This window comes from Helicoverpa zea, chromosome 26 (genome assembly GCF_022581195.2).
Source record: "Helicoverpa zea isolate HzStark_Cry1AcR chromosome 26, ilHelZeax1.1, whole genome shotgun sequence".
Classification (NCBI taxonomy): domain Eukaryota; kingdom Metazoa; phylum Arthropoda; class Insecta; order Lepidoptera; family Noctuidae; genus Helicoverpa; species Helicoverpa zea.
The window spans coordinates 6,978,946-7,002,155 of NC_061477.1; the positions used below are offsets into that span (position 1 = coordinate 6,978,946).

Consider the following 23,210-nt stretch of genomic DNA (forward strand, 5'->3'; position numbering starts at 1 on the left):
ATATGTAGGTAGGTAACTTAAATGTCAATACAGAAGAAAGAGTTATTTCCATCCAAAAAGCGCGGAAACAAGTATGAAATAAAAATATTTTTACCGGATTTTTATGTAAAACAGAAGCGCTTAATTTCTCATTTCTAATTATTAAACAGATCTTGACTTACACTTGATCTGAACAAACTCAGAATTACGAGATTTTAATTTCAACGAGGCTTCTTAAAGGGCATAACCCTAATTAATTATTAAAAAAACAAATAGAACTTCGTTTGCAAAAAGACCCAAGTTTCCTACCTACATCCTTCCTTTCTAATTTATACGTCTGTCTGTGCTATGATCAAAGAATTCTACAAAACGAAATTAACAAAAACATCTTTGATCATATTGTTAAGTATTCAGGAAAAAAATACGTGAAAATTCATCATCAAAAATCCTTTTTTTGATGCCGGTAAAAATAGACAAAAATACGTCATAGGATAATCTTTCATTATTTGTAAATGAGAAGGTGGCGTTTTTTTGTTAAACTTACATTCTGCAATGGCTAAATTGAGTTCAATGATAAAGACAGTGGTAAGACCCATTTTATTAACGACGTCAAAAATCATCAAATGATCCCGCTGTGGGTTAGCAGCGGTGAGAAAGTGTCAGACTCTTACTGACTAAAAACCGTCGTGTTCCGTCGTAGGCCTTTTATGTACCAGGGCCGCGGTAACTCTTTCGAACAATCCCGCAGCCCCGGCAGACGACGATAAGACCTTACAAATTAAAGACTACATTTCATCAGGGTGAAACTGCCGCGAAGCAACTACTCTTTACTGTAATATTATGAATGTGAAATTGGACTATTAAACATATTAGTCATGGAGATAGGTGCTAAATATTCCAGCCATAGATATTGTCCTAGTTCCCCAGTGACGCAAGCAAAACCATAGGGAAACAGTACAAAAAATGAGTAGGCAAATAAAAAATTGAGAAATAATGTTGTTTTATGAAATCTTTCTGTTTCGTCATTGCCTTGGGGCTATTTCGCCTCGCTGTCTACTCACTTTGTGTAAAAATCTTTTGTTTTTGTAGCCGTGGTGGTAATTTTTTATTATTATTTAAACTTTTTTTTTAAATACTTCACCTCCCTCAGTTTGTGTGGGTTAGGGGTGGGGTGGTGTCGATAGTAAAATGTATCGATACTTTTAAAATTATAATTTGTTCTTAAATGGTGTCATGGTTTTTGATATGATAACTAATATTCTAAACTAAAGTCAAATCTGATAAAGTAACTTTCTATCTAATAAAACACCATCTTTAATTTATCAACCTCTCAATACCGACATTGACCCACAATTTCCTGAACGACCAAAACTTTTTACATCCATCAGACTTCGAAATAAGATTTAAAAAGAGGAGACCTCAACCCTAAGATTACATTCAACCTTTATCTGACCAAACTTATTTGATTTATTAATCTCACCCTGTGTAGGGTCCAAAAAAAGTATTTCCGACAGCCATTATTTTTACAAGGGATTCCTACAAAGTAACGCCTCATTCAATCAATTAAGGTACCTTGCTTGAAGAAAATAAAATACTGAGCAACAAATTAAATTCGGAGTTTCAGTAAATCTCGTTACTTTGGTAAGAAAAAAGATGTTACTGCATTGCTGGCAGGCTTTTGCGGTCGCTGTCAAATAATAAAATACGCGGGATGAGAACAGGCTTTTCTTTGTATAATAATACTACCATAGGACCAAAATGTACCTACTATTAAGAACTTTTTTATAGTTAAGATGTTACCTATATTCCATTTTCTTTACTATAAAGCAGCAAAAAGTCTTATTATTATTATATTAAGTAAAGTCTTATTCCGTCAATATAACATCACTCACTCCAATAAAAAAAAACCGTCGACTAAAATCAAACGGTAAGTTTTAAATCCACTCGATTTAAAATTCAATTAAAAAACGTCGATAAGCACACATCCCCGCACTACGCTATGTAAACCGACCATAGGGGAAAGAAAACAAAGTGCTCCATGTAATTTTACAAAGGAATTTAGACTCATAATTAAACACCATGTTTTATAACTTAATCATTACACTTGAATTTTAGGCGTTTATTTTAGGTTCTAGTTCTAACTAATTTTATCCCCGACTTCGTTCGCGTAAGATAGTGAATCGATGCCGACTTTTGACCAATAGATGGCGCTGTATGTCCGGAATAATTCTTCTTCTTCTTCTTAGCGTTTATCCCGTCTTGTGACGGGGTCCGCTTTCCGTATCTTCTTCTTCCACTTCGCTCTATCCTGGACATCTTCCTCTTTGAGTTCGCAGATTTCCATGTCTTTCTTTACGACACTCAACCACCGCAGTTTTGGCCTGCCTCTGCGCCATTGACCGGGTATATCGAGATTGAGTGTCGCATTGCCGATGTACTCAGGTGGTCTCCTTTTAACATGTCCGTACCATCGCGGCCGTTTTTCTTGTATTTTGTCGGCGACATCGCGTACTCCAAGGCTACCGCGTACGTACTCGTTACGGATCTTATCGAGCCTCGTTACCCCGCACATCCACCGCAACATCTTCATCTCGGCAACTTGGATGGTACTGACATGCTTTTTTGTTACGGCCCACGTCTCGCTTCCATAAATGAGAACTGGTCTTATGACTGACTTGTAAATAATCCCTTTCAGTTTAATGGGCATTCGACTGTCGCAGGTAACTCCCGTAAGCTCGCGCCACTTAAGCCAGGCGGCTGATATTCGGTTCTGAATGTTATTTTCCAGGTTTCCGGATTTGGCAATTATGCTACCCAGGTATTTATACTCTTCGCACTGTTGAACTACTTGTCCATCAACCACTATAGGGTCAGTACGGGGGATAGGCACATTGCACTCCATATACTGGGTCTTCGAAACGCTCAGAATTAGCCACCTGCCTGCAACTGCCTCTTCCATGCCTCCAGAGCGTCTTCCAGAGCCTCACGAGTCGTTGTACAGATTGCTACATCATCCGCGTACACAAAAGTCCACGATGCTTTCTGTTGAGCGTCCTCGGTGAGCGTGTCCAGCACGAGGCTGAATAAGATGAGAGAATGTCCGGAATAATTATTTTTTGTAAAATATAGTACAAAAACTATCCTATGTCCTTTCTCAAGTTCTAAACCTTGTCTGTACCAAATTTCACACAAATCAGTTCAGTAGTTTAGGCGTGAAAAAAAGACAGACAGGGTTACTTTCGCATTTATAATATTAGTTTGGATTAATGATTTTATTTGACTTCGAAATTAGTGATATCTTTCCTGCACGAGTATGTGTAATCTCAGAGTATTATAACTAATGGTTTGTAATAAAATGTTACTGGTCTGATAAAGTCTCTCTGCGGTGCTTATGCAAACGGTAGCTTTGATTGCTTTCTATTGAATCATTCAATGGCAAAATTATTCCAAGGACTTTAAGCTAGGTAAGGTACTTTTACATTGCAAACTTAAATATGTAAAATTGCAAAAAGGATATCTAAAACGTCCACGAAATAAACCATCATCTAACGAGCCTTTTCCCAACTATGTTGGGGTCGGCTTCCAGTCCAACCGGATTCAGCTGAATACCAGTGCTTTACAAGGAGCGACTGCCTATCTGACCTCCTCAACCCAGTACCTAACCCGGGCAACCCGATCGTGGCCCGAAACAAACCACCTGCTAAAAAATTGGCGTCACCATAAAAAAAAAATATTTTCTACAAACTGAATCCAATCATAATTTTGAACAAATTACATTTTTATAGGGTAGAGTGGGGCAAAGCAAACAGCCCACTCGAATACTACGACACGGTAGCAAAACGGACTTAGAGCCATGAATTATTAATTTTCCATTTAAACCGGCACCAGCTATGTTTGCTTTACCCCGATGTCCCCTATTGACTTTATCGCTCGGTGATGGTGGGGGAATTAATTGCGTAAGGTTTGTGACTCGAAAATTTCGAAACTGATCAATTTTGATCGGAGCTTTTAGGCCTCAGCTGGATTTTCTTTTAAAAGTAATATAACGTTGCAATACATTATAAGATTGAGATAGTGTTGGATTCTGGCAAAGAAGTTATGTACATTGTGTTGTATGTAAATTATGTTTATGTATTCATCTATTGTATGTATATATCTTTTGTTTTGTGTTTCCAGAAAATTTGCACCTACCACTGCTATTTCTCGTCCACCCAAAGGTAGACCGGGAGAAAACGCCTAGAGCGTTAAGTCCGCCATTGTACAAAATTGTGCATAAAGTATCAAATAAATAAATAAGTTAAGTTTAAAAAAAAACAGTAAGTAGGTATTAAGCTTTAGTCAAATGTTTTTCTATAAGAAAATTCGCAAGTGAATAAATTAAATGCCATTTTCATACTGTCACAGCGTCGCACGGAGGCGTTTCAGTTAACTGATACCCTCTCTTGCAATACAACCAGAAATTCAGAATATTTCCGACCGAAAGATACAAAATAGTTCTTTAATAGTAAATCAGACTGTTTCAGACTGAACAATGAAGAAATAAGAATTTTCCCGACGCAATTTCCAGTTCTAAAATTCGAAATTAAAGCTGAGGGAAACGGAAGAAAACTTGCATTCTCTCTATTCCGTTTTAGCCCAGTTTCCCTTATTTAAATTCTGTGGAAAATTTGGGTCGAAACTATTAAGAAAACATGTGTTTGTGAGTTACATTGTTGTTACCAGTTTTTATTTTGTGCTTAATTTGTTTAGTGAAGTAAAAAATACTGAGTAAGAAATAACAGTGTAAGAGCTTAATGCTGAAATGACTTCTCTTGCAGTTTTACTAAAAGACTTCACCTTTTTATGCAAATTTTTGCACACAGAGATTTTTCTAGCGACACAACATATTCCACGCATATTTTTTAATTCTATATTTTAGTACTGAAAATAAACATAAATGTACATGGTAGATAAATGGCCTACGACGGAACACGACGGTTTTTAGTCAGTAAGAGTCTGACACTCCCTCACATCTGCTGATGATTTTTGACGTCGTTAAAAAAAAGTACTGAAAATATACCTACATACATTATACGTAGCTTTTATGAAAAAACATGAGAGCTTCATATGAAAACGATAAACAAATAAAAGTTGCCAAAACTCTCATCTAGATGGCGCATAACGTTACACGTTGCAAGCCACTGTTGGTCCAACCAATGTAAACGTTGGTCTAGCGGTCTCAATCGAATGCTTTATTAATAATTCATATATGTCGGAGTCGTGTCGTGGGGTGAAAACAAACCTATGCGAGTTGAGAATTTGTATGCTGAAGTGGAATTTCTTTTTTAAAGGATCTAGAAACTTGGCTTGTTATAAAGGTTACACGGTAAAGTTGCAGTAAGATTACAGTCAGTGATTCCATGTTATTTATAAAGGTGGAACTTACTATGGTATTTACTATATGGACTTATCTTTCACAGCTTTAGCAACTTTAGTGAGTTTATAGTGAAATATCTAGTGATAATTAGCAAGAAAGATTCAATTAGAAATTCATGAAATGGCTACTAACGGTCTGTCAGTGTAAATGTAAAAAAAATACTACATGTTTGAATGTAAACACATTGTGTAAGTACCTATACTAATTATTTCAGTTCTGTGCCTTCGGCTTGACCTTTCGGAGATTACCTACCTTACCTAGAGTACACACATGCTTGCTACTTACGTCCATTCATGATAGTGTGAGCTGCGGGCGGGCACAGCGACGACCGCGCGGGGAGAGAGGCGGCGGCAGGCGCGTGATTGTAACTCGAACGCGCTCTCGTCAGTACGCTATCTTTATTCTAGCGTGCGCACGTATTGCTACAGTGTAACCGTTATATTGTGGTGTAACGTTGTTGTAACGTTTGTGTAAGAAAATATATATAACGGTAAGTTATTCATTATTTTGTTTTGTGTGAATTGTGTGTTTTAGGTGCGGGCCAACTGTGAACAAGAATGCTGAGGTCTAAGTGCTTAATTTTGCATCTGCAATTTTATTAGAGCCAATAAAATGTTTGTCGGACATACCATCCACAAACTGCGACCGATATAAGCGATACGTTGGCAAGCCAGCCACTATCGTACCTACGGGTCGCGCTGCGAGTTGCATGTTTTGTTTACATAAACATTGCGGCCCAAAACTTGGGCGGCGCGGCTCAACTTTTGGTCGGCGCGGCTCACCATTTGAGCGGCACGGCTCACCATTTGAGCAGCGCGGCTCACTATTTGAGCGGCGCGCGGCTCACCATTTGAGCGGTGCGGCTCGATATTTGACCGGCGCGGCTCAAGGTTCGAGCCGCGCGGCCCTTAATCTAGGCGACGCCGCCCAACATTTGGATGGCGCGGCTCGATATTTGAGCGGCGCGCCCCGCGCCTTGAACCGCTCCCCAACTTGTGAGCACTCAGTGAACTTTTTCACTTTGCTTCAGATGACCCAGCTTGGAGGAGTGGTGACTCTGGGTGAACTTTTGGACGAGCATGCCGAAGCGGAGGAAGAGAACGTGATCTTGGAACGGGTGAAAGTTTTGGCTCAAGAGCATCTCCCCGATGGTTGGACGAACTGGGAGGTGACCACGGCAACGAAAGAGGAAGTCTTTGGGGAGAAAGTCGACCCAAATATACTAAACAAACTCGTAGTTGCTTTGCCTACCGTAGGGTTAGTTCGTGCCTTTATACCGGAGGCGGATCACCTGTCCGAAAAAAGGTATAGGGAAATTCGGCACAAGATACTAGACTGGGCATTTACACGTGCCCTTATTATAGGACCTCCTGCCATCTCCAACCGCATCCGCGGATCTGCGGCGCGCACGGAATACGTGAAACAGTCGGTTGCTGCGCTTATGCCTCTTCTCCACACAAGAGCGGAGACAGATAAAATACTCTCAGGCTGTCTTTCGGAGACAGAAGAGACCAGTCGAAAGAGGAGGTCGACGTCTCGGGTCAAAGAGCCCGCGACACGTCGACCCAGGCTTGAGTCTCCGCCGTTCTCTACTGGGACGTCACTTCAGGAAGAAAGGTTTTGTGCATTAGAGCAGAAAATGGAAATGCTCCTGGAGATGGTCACTCAAAGCAGAGGCAGAGACAAAGATTCGGACTCTGATTCTGACAAGGAAAACGATTTTTCCGATGGCGAGGAAGAAGTAAGTTCGGACGCCTTGGACGCCCCATCGTGGAAAGCCCCTACCTGGGGCCCATATCCAAACGAGCAAGACGAGCGAAACGAAAAGGAGCTTGAGTTTCGACCCACGACTAAAGAAGCAGATCCTCTTGTTCCGGAGCCGTCGTCGCAAGCCAAAAAGGAAGGCATTGAATGTCAAAGACTGGGCACTGATAGCTGGAATCGCATCAGATACAAGGACGTAGAGAAGCACTTACACGCCGCTTCGCCATTTAGCCCGCTAAAAGTAAATACAGAACTGGGTACTTTAGCCTCGCGGCTCTCTCCGTGGGTGACGAGGCAAGAAGGAATTCTAGGCACAATCACACACGGATTGTTGCTCCAGCGCAAGGCGCTAGCAGACGGGCTCAATGCCATAATTAAAAAATGCCCAGACATCAGCACGGACTTGAGACGGTTGGTGGAGGCAGAGGACTCTAAGTTCAAATTAGTGTCAGATCAACTGCTACAATATGTTTGCGCTAATAGGGCTGAAACCATTGAGGTTCGTAGAAAAACTTTCAGGCCTAAAAATGACGTCCTCACCAGCGCCCTCAACAACATACCTCCTTCGCCAACCCACCTGTTTGATGAAAAACTATTTAGCGCGTTTATTAAAGACAACGGTGGCACATCGGGAATTTTTGCCTCATCTAATTTAAATAAAAAAGAAACTATTCATTCGTTTCGGAAGAACTCATTTCGCAAAGCATCTTCGCATGCTTCCAAAAGCAAACAACCGACTGGTCGCGGTCACTCTTCAGCAGCGACCACCACCACGTCTACTCGCAGTGCAAACTACCGCCGAAGCGGAAACTCTAAGGCACCAAATAAGCATCCCGATCGACACGGAAAGGATAAGAAATTACAAAGAGGTCGTAAGTACTGACAATTTTCACGGGGGACAGTTGGAGAAATTTCAAGCTCGGTGGCAGGAGTTAGGAGCTCCAAAGAAGATTTTAAAAATTATTACAGGCTATACAATACCCTTTGCAGCAAAACCACCTTCGATTCCATTGGGCGAAAATTTAGGAAGGTTTTCCACAAACCTGTCCCCTGCTATGTCCAAGGAGATAGAGATATTGCTCAAGTCAGGTGTGGTAGAGAATTGCGAGGTTGCGAACGGGTTCCTATCAAGAATATTTCTAATACCCAAGAGAAACGGAAAGCTACGGCAAATCTTCGATTTACGACGCTTGAACCAATTTCTCAAACCCCCGAAATTTCGTCTGATAAATCAAAGTCAAGTTCCAAATTTTATGCAAGAAGGAGATTATCTCGGAAAGCTAGATATCAGCCAAGCCTATTTTCATATCCCAGTGAAAAAGAGTCATCGAAGATACCTTGCGTTCGCTTACGCGAATCGGGTTTATCAAATGACATCTTTACCTTTCGGCCTGTCCACTGCACCAATAGCCTTTTCCAGTGTCAGCAAGTGGGTAGCAAGTTTTCTGAGAGAAAAGGGTCTTCGCGTTCTAGTCTACTTGGACGACTTCCTATTTGCACACCAAAACCCAAACACGCTGGAGAGGCACATGCGTTATGCAGTAGAAATTTTACAGAGCATGGGTTGGTGTGTCAATCTAGAAAAATCCGTGCTAAGGGCCACACAGGAAATAAAATTTCTGGGAATTATTTGGAATGTATCGACAAACCAAAAGACGCTTCCAAAAGACAAGATCGACCGGATCTCAAGAGATCTCAATCAAGTCTTAGAAACAAAGCAGTGGTCATGGGAATCCGGCACGGCATTGATCGGAAGGCTAGGGTTCGCATCACTTGTGACCCCTCTAGGAAGACTTTACACCAGGCATATGCAAAGAGCGGCAAGAAAACTGTCACAAGACCGGCCCGGGAAGAGGGTGGCAGTGAGTTCACAGGCTATTCAGGAAGCTCGTTGGTGGGCTCAAAATATCAGAAATCCCGGAAGGATCTTTGTACCGGAACCGACGATGTTTGTGAGCACAGATGCCTCCAACGACGGCTGGGGCATTCAGACGAGCGACCACCTCCTTTCAGGTCTGTGGACAGAAGAGCAATTAAAATGGCATATCAACAGAAAGGAACTTTACACAGTCTTAGTAGCTTTGCAGGAGTTCCAAGAGGTAGTTCTAGGTCAATCAATAATGGTTCAGTCAGACAACAGGACAGTGGTGTCGTATTTGCGAAACCAGGGTGGAACCAAGTCTATCGCACTGCTAGAAATGACAAAAGAAATCTTGGTCTTAGCTCAGAGTTTAAATGCAACCATTCACTCGTTTTACCTGCCCGGCCGCTACAATTCAATCGCCGACTGCTTATCCAGAGGAAAAGCCCTACCCGATTGGCACATCAAAAGCGAGATCACACAGAAGATATTTCGAAAATGGGGAGTTCCTCAGATAGATCTCTTCGCCTCAGACCAATCGAAAGTAGTACCGGTCTATGTCTCGATAGATGCAAAGGACACACAAGCTCTCTTCGTGAATGCGTTCAGCCGAACTTGGAACTACGAACTGGCGTGGATTTTCCCCCCTCCACCACTTGTACCTCGGGTACTCCAACATCTGAACAAGTCCTCCGGAACATTTCTGATCGTGGTACCTCGATGGAAGACAGTGTTTTGGAGAAGCGACCTCAAACACAGAGCCCTGGGTGCCCCGTACCTGATACCGAACTTAATAGAGAACCTAATCGACTTATCCACGAACCTTCCTCCGCCGAAGGTAGAAAATCTCTATTTGGAGGTCTGGAAGATACGGGGTGGGCGGATTTAGTAGCTGGTTTAGACCAAGCTGACGTTAACCTGATACAGTCAGCATGGCGCGATTCGACTTGGCGTACCTACGAGTCCGCATGGAAGCAATGGGTCTCGTGGTGTAGACAAAATGGGAGAAAACCTAATAGTCCTCGACCTCTTGATGTTGCTGCTTACCTGGGTTCCCTTTCACGAGTACGGAAATTAGCCCCATCAACAATTATGGTTCACAAGTCTGTAATCCTTACTTTTGCCGACCCTACTCAAGAAAAACAACTAGGAAATCATCCTGTAGTGGCTGCAATGCTCAAAGCCATAAAAATTCAAAAATGTATGACAGCAGTACCAAAGACTCAGATCTGGAACATTCAAGACTTATTTCAGTGGCTAAAATCGAATATACCTGATAAGGAAAGTATTTTTCAAGTATCTCGTCACGTGGCGCTTCTTCTATTGCTAGCTTCAGGTCGACGTATACATGACCTCACCCTCCTTATGATAGACGACCAGCATTGTGAGAGATCAGATTCCTCAATAACGTTTTGGCCAAGATTTGGCTCAAAAACAGATAATGACAGGAACCGTCAATCCGGATGGCATCTAACATGCTCAGGCGACATGGATTTGAGTTTAGTAAAATGGATAAATTGCTTAATAGACGTGACTAACAGTAGAAGGAGGGCACGAGAGGGCTTAAATAATTTGTTTATTACAACGCGAGGGAAGGTTAAAGCAGCTTCCAGAACCGTTATTGCGGGCTGGTTGAAGGCACCCTTTAAGGATATTGGCATAGACTGCAGCCCAGGCTCGGTTCGATCAGCTGTAGCTTCTAATGACTTCCAGAACAACGTACCGCTGGATGATATCTTGAAACGAGGGAACTGGAGAGGCTCGACAATTTTTTTCAAACACTACTGTAAATCAGTAGAGCAGCCTCGAGGTAGAAATGTTAATGTTCTTAATAATTCCTTTAATGCAGTGTAAGACTGAACATTTGATCTCATTAAAGATCTCAATCTTTACCTAATGTTTATTTATTAGATATAAGAAAGGGTCAGGACCCTGTTGTTTAAAATGATAAGGTTTAAGAGTCAGTTTATATTTGCTAAATTGTTAAACTATGATGAAGAATAAAGATTTTATGTTTGATAAAGAAGAATTAGTTATAAAACTGTATTAATAGCATTTTATCGTTAAAAGATACGTTTGCTGTGATCGTACAAGACTTGAACTGATTTTGTACTTACTTGTATAACAGCCATTGATTCTAATTTTAATAAAACAGCTTGATTTTGAAGATGAGAACCTAAGGTTTTATTTCTCACCTTTATCACAGTACGCTTAATAGCACCGGCAGATGATAGACACGTCTCCGAAAGGTCAAGCCGAAGGCACAGAACTGAAATATCACCGTTTTCCACCCCGAAGGGAAGAAAACGATTATTTCAGGTCTTGCCGAGGCTTGACCTGAGCAAGCTCTTGCCGGCTTTCGGAGATAGGTACTGACGAGAGCGCGTTCGAGTTACAATCACGCGCCTGCCGCCGCCTCTCTCCCCGCGCGGTCGTCGCTGTGCCCGCCCGCAGCTCACACTATCATGAATGGACGTAAGTAGCAAGCATGTGTGTACTCTAGGTAAGGTAGGTAATCTCCGAAAGGTCAAGCCTCGGCAAGACCTGAAATAATCGTTTTCTTCCCTTCGGGGTGGAAAACGGTGATATTATGACAGCGCTTAAGTTTCATTTTAGGTACTACTAATATACTACATTTTGGCATACACCCAAACCCAAAACCTAGTGTTTAAGGACCTCTATTAGAAATACATAATATACAGACGTAGGTGGAGACGATTTTTGGCTACTTTTTTATCCGGTTACACAGAATATTAGATATTTTTTTATAATATTATCAATGTTTCCGAAACAAAAAAACTAGATGGCGCTGTAAATAAAACTTCAATTCCGACGTGATTTTAATAATTCATGTGATCCCGTCTTTGAGTCGTGTCGTGTTGTTGAAATAAACCTTTTCTTAAGAATTTGTTTAAAGAAGTGCAGTGTAAGTGTGTTTGCACATTATAAGATACTAGAAAAGAAAAATGTTTTTCTCTGTGTTTCTACTGGCTTTATGTTCGTGACTTTGTGTAGAAAGACCTAATCTGGGACTTTCTTAGAGCTATATTCTTTGACCCAAATGTGATTGAAAAAGGTTGAGCCGTTTTTAAGGTCAAATTGAAAGACTAACTTGAATATGCATTTCTATTATAAGTAAAGATAGGTTCACCTCTTACTCAAAATCAGAAAAATATAGCCTTGCCCATGATCTCGCCACAGAGAAATTATTTCCATTACCCAGAAAAAAACGTCAATCCGTATTAAAGGTACCAACTTATTAACATTATGGTATGCAAATAAATATGAATATGAACTTCCCCATTGCGAAATTTCATCTCAATCGCTTCACCCGTTTCAGCGTAATTGAGTAACATAGACTCGTATGAACACTCGTACATATGGGTTAATATCAAGATCAAGGTTGGTAAAATAATCATTTCTGTAATAAAATACAAATATAATCGTATTATGTAATATAAAAACTGCCAATACTTTCCATGAATATGGTTCATCAAAGAAAAAAGGAAGCAAATTGAGAATCGAACCTAATACCTCATTAGTTGACAAATATCGACTATTTTGTCTCACAGCGGGAGAGCTCGACCCACATCGATGCAATTTGTGAGAGGAATAACAACGCGGGAGACATTGATTCTTATAACTGTCCTTATTACGGACAATTTGTATGTTTTTGTAATATTATTATGTAAAGGATTTGGGTATTTATGTAATGGTAGGTAATAATTTTATATTAATAGAATCAAAACCAATCAATTACTTATGTAATTTGATTTTGATTTTCAATTGAAGGAAGTCTTGTAATTTGCCTTACTTTCTATGCAAAACTCGAAATTAATTCTGTCTATCTGTCGCCCTAACCGAACCGATTTCAATAACATTTGATACACAGTTAGGCTACTTTTTTCCCACTTGTATTAAGTGGTACTCTCATGACCATTTCTGATCACCAAACATATCACCACACTCAAGCATCATCTACACACTTTTTACTACAATCACCATAAACCTTAATCACCAAATATCTTAATAACCACTCACATAGCACGCTGAGTTGCACAGTACTCCGCATAGGTATGTCCCGTTGTAATGCCTCGTGCCTCGCCTCGCAAGTGAAGTCGGCATAATCATCTTCGGCTGACGCTTTGAAATTAACCCTGTAAACAAAGGGGTAAGGTTAAAAATTGATTGCATTGTTTTTGAGTATGTTTGTTGAAGTTGTATGTATTAAATCTGGAATCTTAATTAAGTCAAAACTAACAATAATATTCCTGTTACAAATCTAAAAGTGTGATGGCATTTTTAATGAAATTGGTTTGGAAAATTCCATATGAATGATCAATCGTTTCGAATATTATCAGGATTAGTAAATTAGCTACCTCTGTATAAAACTAAAATCGCAATAACAGTTTATATTTTAAACAAGACACACAATACAATACAAAAAGACAAGTGTGACCACAAATCGCAGTTAAAAATAGGACTTCCTAACAAAATCAATATAGAAATTAATTTATTTCAAAATTCAAGCCATCTTCCACGCGAGAGTGACCACGTTTAATCGTTCTAATCTAGCAATTAACGGACTGTCCCACTGGTTTTGAGTAAATTCGGAAATTAATTTAGTGTACGACGCTCGGTATAATTTTGTACGTATATTTAAATTAATTTGGGTTCTGATTTGATTTTGACGAATTCATTTTAGTTACCTACTGTAGTTATTTTAACTTTCATATACTTAGTTACTTCTTGAAACTCAAAATCTTTGACAAAGTAAAGTTTCTGTCTATCAGTTTGATTTCCACACCAAAACTACTGAAATGATTTACATATCCTAGCCTAGTAATAGTAAAACTCTGTAGTGTATAACTCAGAGAAGCTTAGGTTTTACTCCCAAAAGCTTCATAATTTTTTTACATTATATTTTTCAGCAATATTTATCAGATTAGCTGTCATCAAAGAACATCTTAATTACTTGACATTAGAACTACACAACAAAGCTCTGAACAGATTCTAAGACATTACAAAATGTATCTTCATACAGTGTATGTAGATACATTTGTAAGTAAACGACATTGCAACAGATGTGAACAATATCCCCATGGCATAGTGTAATAATACGGCCAGCTGCCGAGTTTTACAATATCACTACGACTATATGAATATTACTCTATACAGATACAAAAGTATCAAAAAACATCTAGCTGCTCTCTCGGAACATCTCGGAACTATTTCAGTATATAATTAGATGAAATCGCCTAAGCCACACAGACATGGCTAAAATCATCATTTGCTTAGTCTTTTCCCAACTATGTTAGGTCAGCTTCCAGTCTAACCAGATACAGCTGAGTACCAGTGTTTTACAAGAAGCGACCCTGTCTGACCTCCTCAACCCAGTTACCTGGGCAATCCAATAACCCTTGGAAAGACTGGTGTCAGGATTACTATGTGGCAGGCTAAATGACATGTGGCATATGAACTTATTCCCGTAACCGAACTAATTATAGCCATAGTATAGTATAGTATAATTATGGATGCAGCGAGGTGTCAGACTTTTACTGACCAAAACCCATCTTTATTCCTTCTGGAGCCCTTTAAGCACTAGAGTCGCTGTAACTCTTTCGATCAATCCCGCAGCCCCGGTGTTTCTATCACCGAAACAAAAGAAGTCACATCATTTCACAAACATTCAAATCTCTGGATCGATATTTCGCTTATTCCCGTAATCCGATTGAAACGCGATCCTGCAGTCGTGTGTATATTTGATGACAAAACAATATTGTCATCTTGTATAGACGATTCTACGTGGATGTATGTGTAGGAAGGAATGGCTTAAGTTTCATGGAGATTAAGGAGATTGTAACTTGTTTTTGGCTCTAGTAAGGGTACATTGAAGCATACATACATAGAAGCCGAAAATCGATCTCAGTGGCGTGCACTTGGAGAGGCCTATGTCCAGCAGAGGACTGCGATAGGCTGATGATGATGATGATGATGAAAGGTACATTGTAGATGAATCCTTTTTTATGAATGGTATATTAATGATTATGTACTAATTTATCCATGTCGCCTATTATAACTTTGCATCGCAGGACTGGTATAACACTTTCTGTAAGATCCTGCACCCCTGGAATCAAGATGGCCTTAAACACGTTGAAGAAAAGCACTGCAGAAATAAGGCTTGTTAAAAACGTAGTTCAAGTATTAGCGATGGATATAGAGGACGACCAAAGAAACAATGGATGAATGGTGTGAAAGACGATATGAATGCAAAGAATGATAATTGTGAGATGATGTCAGATAGGAAGTTATGGAAGAAGAAGGCATACTGCGTCGACTTCAAATAATAAATAAGGATAAGTCAGAAATGATGACTACAAATACATAAATAGTTGATGGTAAGTAACCAGGACAACGAAATTTCAAGTCTCAAGTTTGGTAAAATTATTTCAAGTCCCAAGAATGCCACAAATATTAAGATGACCAAACAACGGCACAAGCAACTTACATCTTTATATTTATGAGCGAGAGGGTGTAAAATATCTTAGCAGACCCATTATAACACTACGTGACCCAAGATAGTTCTAGAACAAATTCATGTATCACAAATGCTATGCATACTCTAGTATAGTTTAAAGTCTTAGTTTTGAAGCGGTTTTGAAAAAAATGTGGCATCTGTCTGTTTCTCAAGATACTACAGTTTTTTGCCAATATCCTTATTTCTTATTTGAAGTTCTTTGGTTACATAGAAATTTAGAAGTAGTACCACATATGTATCGTGCTTCTTTCGTGGTTTGAACCGCGTCCCGTGAGATCTACTTCGCGCACCCGGATATGAATAAACATCTTTTCTAGATAAATGTAGGATAATATAGGGTAGGAAACGACAGCAAGAGAATTGATTTATGAACAGGTCATGGATAATTATAGTATTATTATATATAGATATTATTAGAGGTGCCTAGATTGTTTGTAAGTGAAAGTATGAAAAAAGAGTGATCAAAAAATTGTCCTAAAAACTAGCACTGCTTTGTACCAACTCACAGAAATATTTCGTAAAACATCAAGCTATTGTGGCCACGCATTTAATTTCAGACGGGACATGTCCCGTAATTCCCTTGCTGTCACTTGCGCGACGTCCCGGATCCGGTTTAATCCGGTTATATCGGGTTAAATCTGCAATAATGCGGAATTTATTTCGTTGCAGACTTTGTGACTTGCTTTTAATGGGAGTACACATGTTTAAAGAGAATAGGATAACATGTTTTGACTTTATTTTCTGAGTCTGTTTCTTGGAGGTTTAATTGAACACTTTGTCCTGTATTTTTGAGCCTAAATTATTGTTACAGTAGTCTTGATTGCTTTTATAGTCTGAGGGTGACTTATTTCAATGGCAGACTTAATTATCTGGCAATTATAAATCTCTTGATAATCACCAATCTGACAGCTATTTTATCCTATAATAATAGTTATTCGACGTGGTTAGAGGGTTTTATTGCAATATCAATCGAAAGATAATCCTATACTCAAAGATAGGAGATATTGATTCATCTCATCTTGTCTGGTTTATTGATAATTCTATATACTTTTGTTTATGTACTCATATTTATAGGTAGGTACTGGTAAAACTTTTAAATTAAAGTTCATCTATTTATACATGCAAAAGCAACTGTCTGTCAGTACTGATTTTAATATTTACGGGTAGTCGGGAGCCCGAGAAAGGATATGTTTTGAATATAGTTTCTGATATTTTTGTGAACGGAATTATTTTTCACTAGCTCCTTCAAAACGATAAAACAATCTTGTTAGTGTATTAAAACTTCAAAACACACCATATCACAAGTTATATGGACCCAGGTGTAAATAACCAACATCATCAATAACTCCACACCCTATACATTGTCAATTTGTGTTAGTAACACTCTGTATAAGCACCTATAATGAACGATCTTGGCAAGGTGTTCCTATAATCAGCCAAGTTTGGCAAGCTGGTGCAGTGATCGCATCGTGACTTCATAATTGCATAGATTATGCATTTGCACTTGAGTGCAGTGCAAATAGCTCAGTTATAAATGGGTCAAGTAAGTCTTAAGGATTTAAATGTCTATTTTTTTGAGTATTTTTTTTTCAGTTCATGTAAGAAGAATAAGCAGGAATACACAATTTTAGTAATGTGTGCGAGTGAATTGGCTTGAGGTACATAGTTGTAATTACAGTACCTAAAAATAAATCTAACATGAAAACACCTAATTAAAATATTCTAAAACTAACATCTCTAAGCAAAACACGTTTAATTACTACAGTTCAAACAGCAATAAAACTGGCATTAACTAAAAACTCGAATACACATACAATTTACATGAAAATCAACGTCCACAATTTTATTTACCACCGATACGAATAAAACGCGCTCAAAAAGAAATAAAATTTTCGGGCGTAACTGCCAACTTTTGACAAAAATTAAACGAATGATATCGTGTTATAAATAAAATATTTTTTGACAGCCGCTGTGTCATGGCGGATTTATAGCAAACGGTTTTAATATTGAAGGTAGCTGCAATTATCTGGGGAGCAAGGGATAAATGCAGATCGTTTGTGGGGGATAAATTGTAGCTGATTTCTTGGGTACAGATATCAACCTACTTCTATCTGTCAAATTTCTTTAATAGATTTTTAACCTTATCACAATGGTGGAAGGTAAAATTTGACAGATTCGGGTAGATTGATCTGCAGGTTTCATAGACACGTTTTTATAGACAAAAGCTTGCAAAGCCATTGAAGAATAAAATCATAGTCAATTTTGTTATCCATTGGCTTTTTACCTTCTATTTCCAGTTACTAAACAGTTCTACCTTAATTTGTATACCAAATCTCTTTAAGGCGAGGAATTGGTCAACAATAATTCCATAACCGGCACGCGCATCTAAGGCGCCAAAAGGGGTCGGAGCGTCTGAGCGGGGCGAGGATAACAATACGCGCGCTAGCTTATAACTAAAAGTCGTAAGCGACAAAATGGTTTTGTAATTTTAATATTTAGAAATGATAATTTAATAAAAATTCCTACTACCATTTTAAAGAGTATGTATATACTCAACTACTAAAAAAGTTAAGAGGCTTAAATCGGTCCCGTTTGCCCATAATATGTGAATCTCTTTTTAAAAAGAGGTATGTTTGATATATTTTTCTCTGTTATAAAAGTTACCTAATCATGTTTCTACAACTAACAAAATAAGGCTTATATCATGAACTTTCAGGTAACCAAGTTGTATTTTGATCCGTTTTGTATTTACTGAGAAAAATTGACATCCTTGGCGCCAAAAATTCCAATTCGTCCTCTTAAAAAAGCAATGATTGGTTTGAATGGTAATTTTGACATTTCTCCTATGAGGCTGTCAAAAATCTACCATCCCTAAGTAAAACGATCGTTTTCTTTCATAATAACTAGACACAAGACACCATCTTTCTAACTAAAATATAAATCGTCCATTTCCCTCAAATCACGGAACACAATTCTTGTTTCACTTAATTGTAACCCATTTAGTGAAGCTAGGAGCCGAGCCACTAATAAATTTAGTGCATTTTAGCAATTTTCAGCTACGTGACATTGCAGCAAGCACGAAACCCGTTTGTTGATGTTAAATTAATCAAAATGAGTACAGTTTTTCGTTGGAATTCAGAGCTTTAACTGTACTGTGAAGGACTCTTATAATATAATTTTTACTTTATATATTAATTTTCTGTGAATTTTGTGGTATGTACTAGCTGTTTGGGATTTCGTTTTAGTCAGTTTTCTGTACTTTCCAAGCCTATATTAATTCGACTTGGTTTTCCAGTTTGACGTATGTATCTAATTAATATAATTTTTTAGATAAAAAAAAACATACTATTATTATACAATTCAAGGTTTGGATACCTGTGAGTGACTGTATTTGAAAAAAATATATTGCAGTGTTCTAGTGTGTGTGAGGAAATCTATTGACTTTTGAACCAGGTGCGCGGAGTAATTCCCCCGGGACGAGAGTGAATACGCTAGCGGAAGCTAGTAATAAATATGAATATATAAATACTGGGTTGAGGAGGTCAGACAGGCAGTCGCTTCTTGTAAAGCACTGGTACTCAGCTGAATCCGGTTAGACTGGAAGCCGACCCCAACATGATTGGGAAAAGGCTCGGAGGATGATGATGAAGCTAGTAATAAATATAAGCTATACTGGTACACACGGTTTGTTGCAAATTTAAACTTCACCGGACAATCAAAAGCTAGTATGAATTCGATTAAAATTTTAATTGTCAGTCAGCAGTGAAACCAAATTAAATTGCTTTAAAAATGCATCGCGGCCATGTTGATTTTAAAGATATATAGATGTATGGGATATGTATGATCTACCTAGCCTTTACTAAAAAAATATTTACCTGTACTTTTTTTGTTCTAAAAGCGGCAAATATGTAACATGTAATAACTGCTATATTTTACTTAAAAAATAACAGACCAAGTGCGAGTTGGAATCCCGCACGGATGGTTCCTTACAGTTATTTCTTAATTCATATTAAAAAAATATCAGTCTCATTGTATGGAGCACGATAGATTTATTTTATAGTATTTTTAGACAACTGAACTTCTGAAATTTTCAACTAAGAATAGAGCTATCATGGTAATTCAGCCTCGTGAAAGACAGACAAACGGACAGTCGAGTCTTAAAAATAAGGTCCCATTTTTACCCGGTCATCGCACCCAGAAAGCAAAAACACAAAGTTACAACAGGTAACCAGTATAAAGGCAAGCAAAGCCACAAGAAGTACCTATTTTAAACTAAAAATGGTCCAAATATAATTTGTATGCCTACAACTTGAACCGCGTACAAAAGTTTTGGGAAAATTTTAACAATTTTCGTGACAACTCCACGTCGTTACAAGTTGTGATGTTTGTTCAAACTGTTTTTGAGGTTGTTTTACGTAAATTACGAACAATACAAAGTTGTTTTTCCGAATTTATTTAAGACACGTCTGGGATATGATTGTTTTTGTTAATAAATACTACAATTATAACGATGAAATTAACTATCTGTCTGTCATGCCAAAATTACTGAAGTGAGGTACTGAGATAGTCTAGAAACTGAGAAAGAACATGGCCATTTTTTATCCGGGTGCGGGACGTAGTTCCCTCGAGATGCGAATTTTCCTTGATAGACGGTCTATCTAATATTGAAAGAATTTTTCTAATCGGTCCAGTAGTTTCTGGGAACCAGAACTTTTCTTATCTTCCAAAATAAGTACTCTCTAATGTTATGGAGTAACATCCCAGTTACTACCCTAAGGTTCGAATTTATGCAAACAAAATAAAGACCCGTAAACACGATACTATGCCAGTAAAACATTGTGTTAAAAGTAAACGGTTCCGTAGCTAAACTAATTTGTTTTTACGACAATTGCTGTCAAAATTTGACACAGGTCATTTTGGGTCTAGGCGAATATTGCCAAAATTTCTTTGGGAATATGTTTTATTTATTAAAATTTAATATTAACGCGTCTTTATTAGAAAAAACAAACAAAATTTGTGGGTTTCCACTTTAAATTATGTGTGTTTTTTTTGGTTCAAGAAGGAAAATTTTTGCAATAATTAATGGCGGGGTATTTTTTATGATTTTAATTTGTATTTATTAAGCCAGACAGGGTAGGGATCTTGAGGTTAATTTTTAATGTTTTTGGGTTAATAAATAATTAATCTTTGGTGTAATGAGCTTTGTCATTGTCATATCGTTTGGTTTAAGTAAGTCAAATGACAGCAGTATTATTAATCGTGTTAGCTGAACATGAAACTATGAAAAAAGCGTATTTATACACTAGCTGTTTCCCGCGGTTTTAATCGAATCCCGTGGAAAACACTAACCCAGATAACATATAACCTACATATGTCAACCGGGAACCTATGTAGTTTCAACAGTGAAAGAATTTCCCAAAGCTCTTGAGTAGTTTCGGTGCCTTTATAAATATTATTGGGTTTAATTAAACAATTATTTTTTAATAGCAGTTAGTACATACCTAAATATATCACAAATCTTACCTATCATAACATACGCTATCATATTACCTAGATCACAATATTTCTCACCGAACCCTAAATTCCGTCTTAAGGTATTCGCACCACTAGCTGTCAACCGGTTTCGCCTGACGTCATATCTATCAAGAAGTATAGTTGCGTCTAGTTTTTGCTCCTGGAACCCATTGCAACCAGTTGTCAATTACTACTGACGACTAGATAGGTTCCTGGTTGCGTTTTGTTTTTGTTTTCTAACCTTAAGAGGGAACGGTATTTGAGTTTTTTTGAGATTAATATGTTGTAAGTGTTGTGAAGTTAGGGATTGGTAAAGATCAATTTGAAACGGAGTTTTCTTCATATCCTGTTTCCAATTTATTTGGGGTCGGTGCAATATGGTTTTTGCTTCCATTAATTTGAAATGGAAGATTTTTGACTATTTCTTATTTATGTACTGTTAAGATAAAATTGAGTTGGAATGTCAGTAACATTGCAATGAAAGCATGCTTCTGGTCAATACATATTTTTCTGAAAGTATTGATCAATTTTTACACTGGGTTTACAAAAATAATCATAGTTTACATACCTGGATACTGTGGTGTATCGCATAGCTTTAGGATTGCCATTCTCATTCTCGACTTCTCGTATTTCTTCCTTTGATACTGTAACAAAAGAAAAGACGATTTTAATAAAAGTTACAACGATTTACACTCTCATCTGATCACTCTTTTTTTTAGGCTCAAGATAACTAAGTACAGTCTTACGATAAGGTTAATGATACTACGTCATAAGAACTTAGAGTGAATTTACTTTCAAAAGATCTGGATAAATATTTACATCACTAAGATCTACACATTCATACGTGCTCATTATAATGGAAGGCAACGAAATTACCCATCAATAAATAATTAATATCAATTTAGATGCAAATAAAAACATACATACTTTTGTATGTTAAAATGCTAGCCTCAGTACAGCAGTAGAATAACACATAGCCTAAAAGAATAAAACTCAAACAAACAGAAATAAAAACGAACGAAACCATTTTATTCATCATCCTAATTAACAATTCGAAACAAGAACCCAAAAAACCATTAACATTATAAAACAACAAGACGAAACAATGTTTTAAACTAACAACTAAACTGTAAAGGCCGTCCCAGACATTAACATAACTACATATTTTAAGCGAACGCTTTATCCCGACGTTGTAAAGGTGTGATCACACTCAGGGGATCGCTTGTTCCTACTTAATTTAAGCTATCTAGGTACTGACAGTGCTCCACTGAGAATGTAGGGGGTATGTTCGTGAATTAAACTGCGGGATACTATTTGGGAGGGGCTTTTGAATTTTGCATTTCTTGATTAAAAAGATTAGATGTTAAAAGTTGACTTTCTCAAGTGAGAACTAGTCTATAAATAGCACTCGTTAAACCTAAGATGGATTGTGTGGAAGACGATATGGCTGATCATCATTGGCCTAGCCTAATTCTATGGAGGACTAGCTCATCGTTAAATCATAAATCCACAAAACACAAGAATAAAACAAAGCATGAACAAATTGATTGAATCGAATATTACAACCGAAAACTAGAATTTGAAATATTAATTGATCTGGTTTTAGCAAAACTATTTTCAGACCCACTGTGACGTGACAACAGAAAGCTCAAATTGATTGGAATTTGAGCTCCAACAATAAAATCGATGTTATTTATTGGAAAAGTTTCGATTTCAATCTAACTACCAACAGTGGAATATCAGGTTACTATATTTTGTGTAATAGATCTATTCATTCATTATCAATTGTATTTCTATTGAAAGCATTTGCAAAATCAAGGAATCCAAAAATACATTGCGACTTTTCGTTTCGTAGAATTGACGTACATAATATTGAGAAACTACACAAATTGACTATACCATAAAATTATACACCCTGTTATATCTCAAACACCTAACATAATGATAGAAGCCTAACGAAAAAATAACCTGCACAAATCATACAATCAAACAACCAATAAACAGACAAACAGTCTGCAATCTAACCTCAAAGATATTACCAAAAAAAAACATATTCCATAAGTCCTTACAAATAAAAAGGAAAAGCAAACATGTCCTCCGAACTCCGGTAGTGTGTCCACACCAGCAGTGACGTCATA

General features: G+C 37.8%; 1 protein-coding gene across 1 annotated transcript in view; it reads right to left on the reverse strand.

Annotated features, from left to right (window-relative positions):
- Positions 1-23,210, reverse strand: part of LOC124642954 (nephrin) — a 110,399-nt gene that overhangs the window by 78,365 nt on the left and 8,824 nt on the right. Inside the window, exons 2-3 of the mRNA XM_047181755.1 lie at positions 21,641-21,716; positions 13,062-13,177 (exon numbers count right to left, since the gene is read on the reverse strand). Of these exons, the coding sequence (XP_047037711.1) occupies positions 13,062-13,177; positions 21,641-21,663 (139 nt within the window). The 5' untranslated portion in view covers positions 21,664-21,716. The remainder of the gene's footprint in view (positions 1-13,061; positions 13,178-21,640; positions 21,717-23,210) is intronic.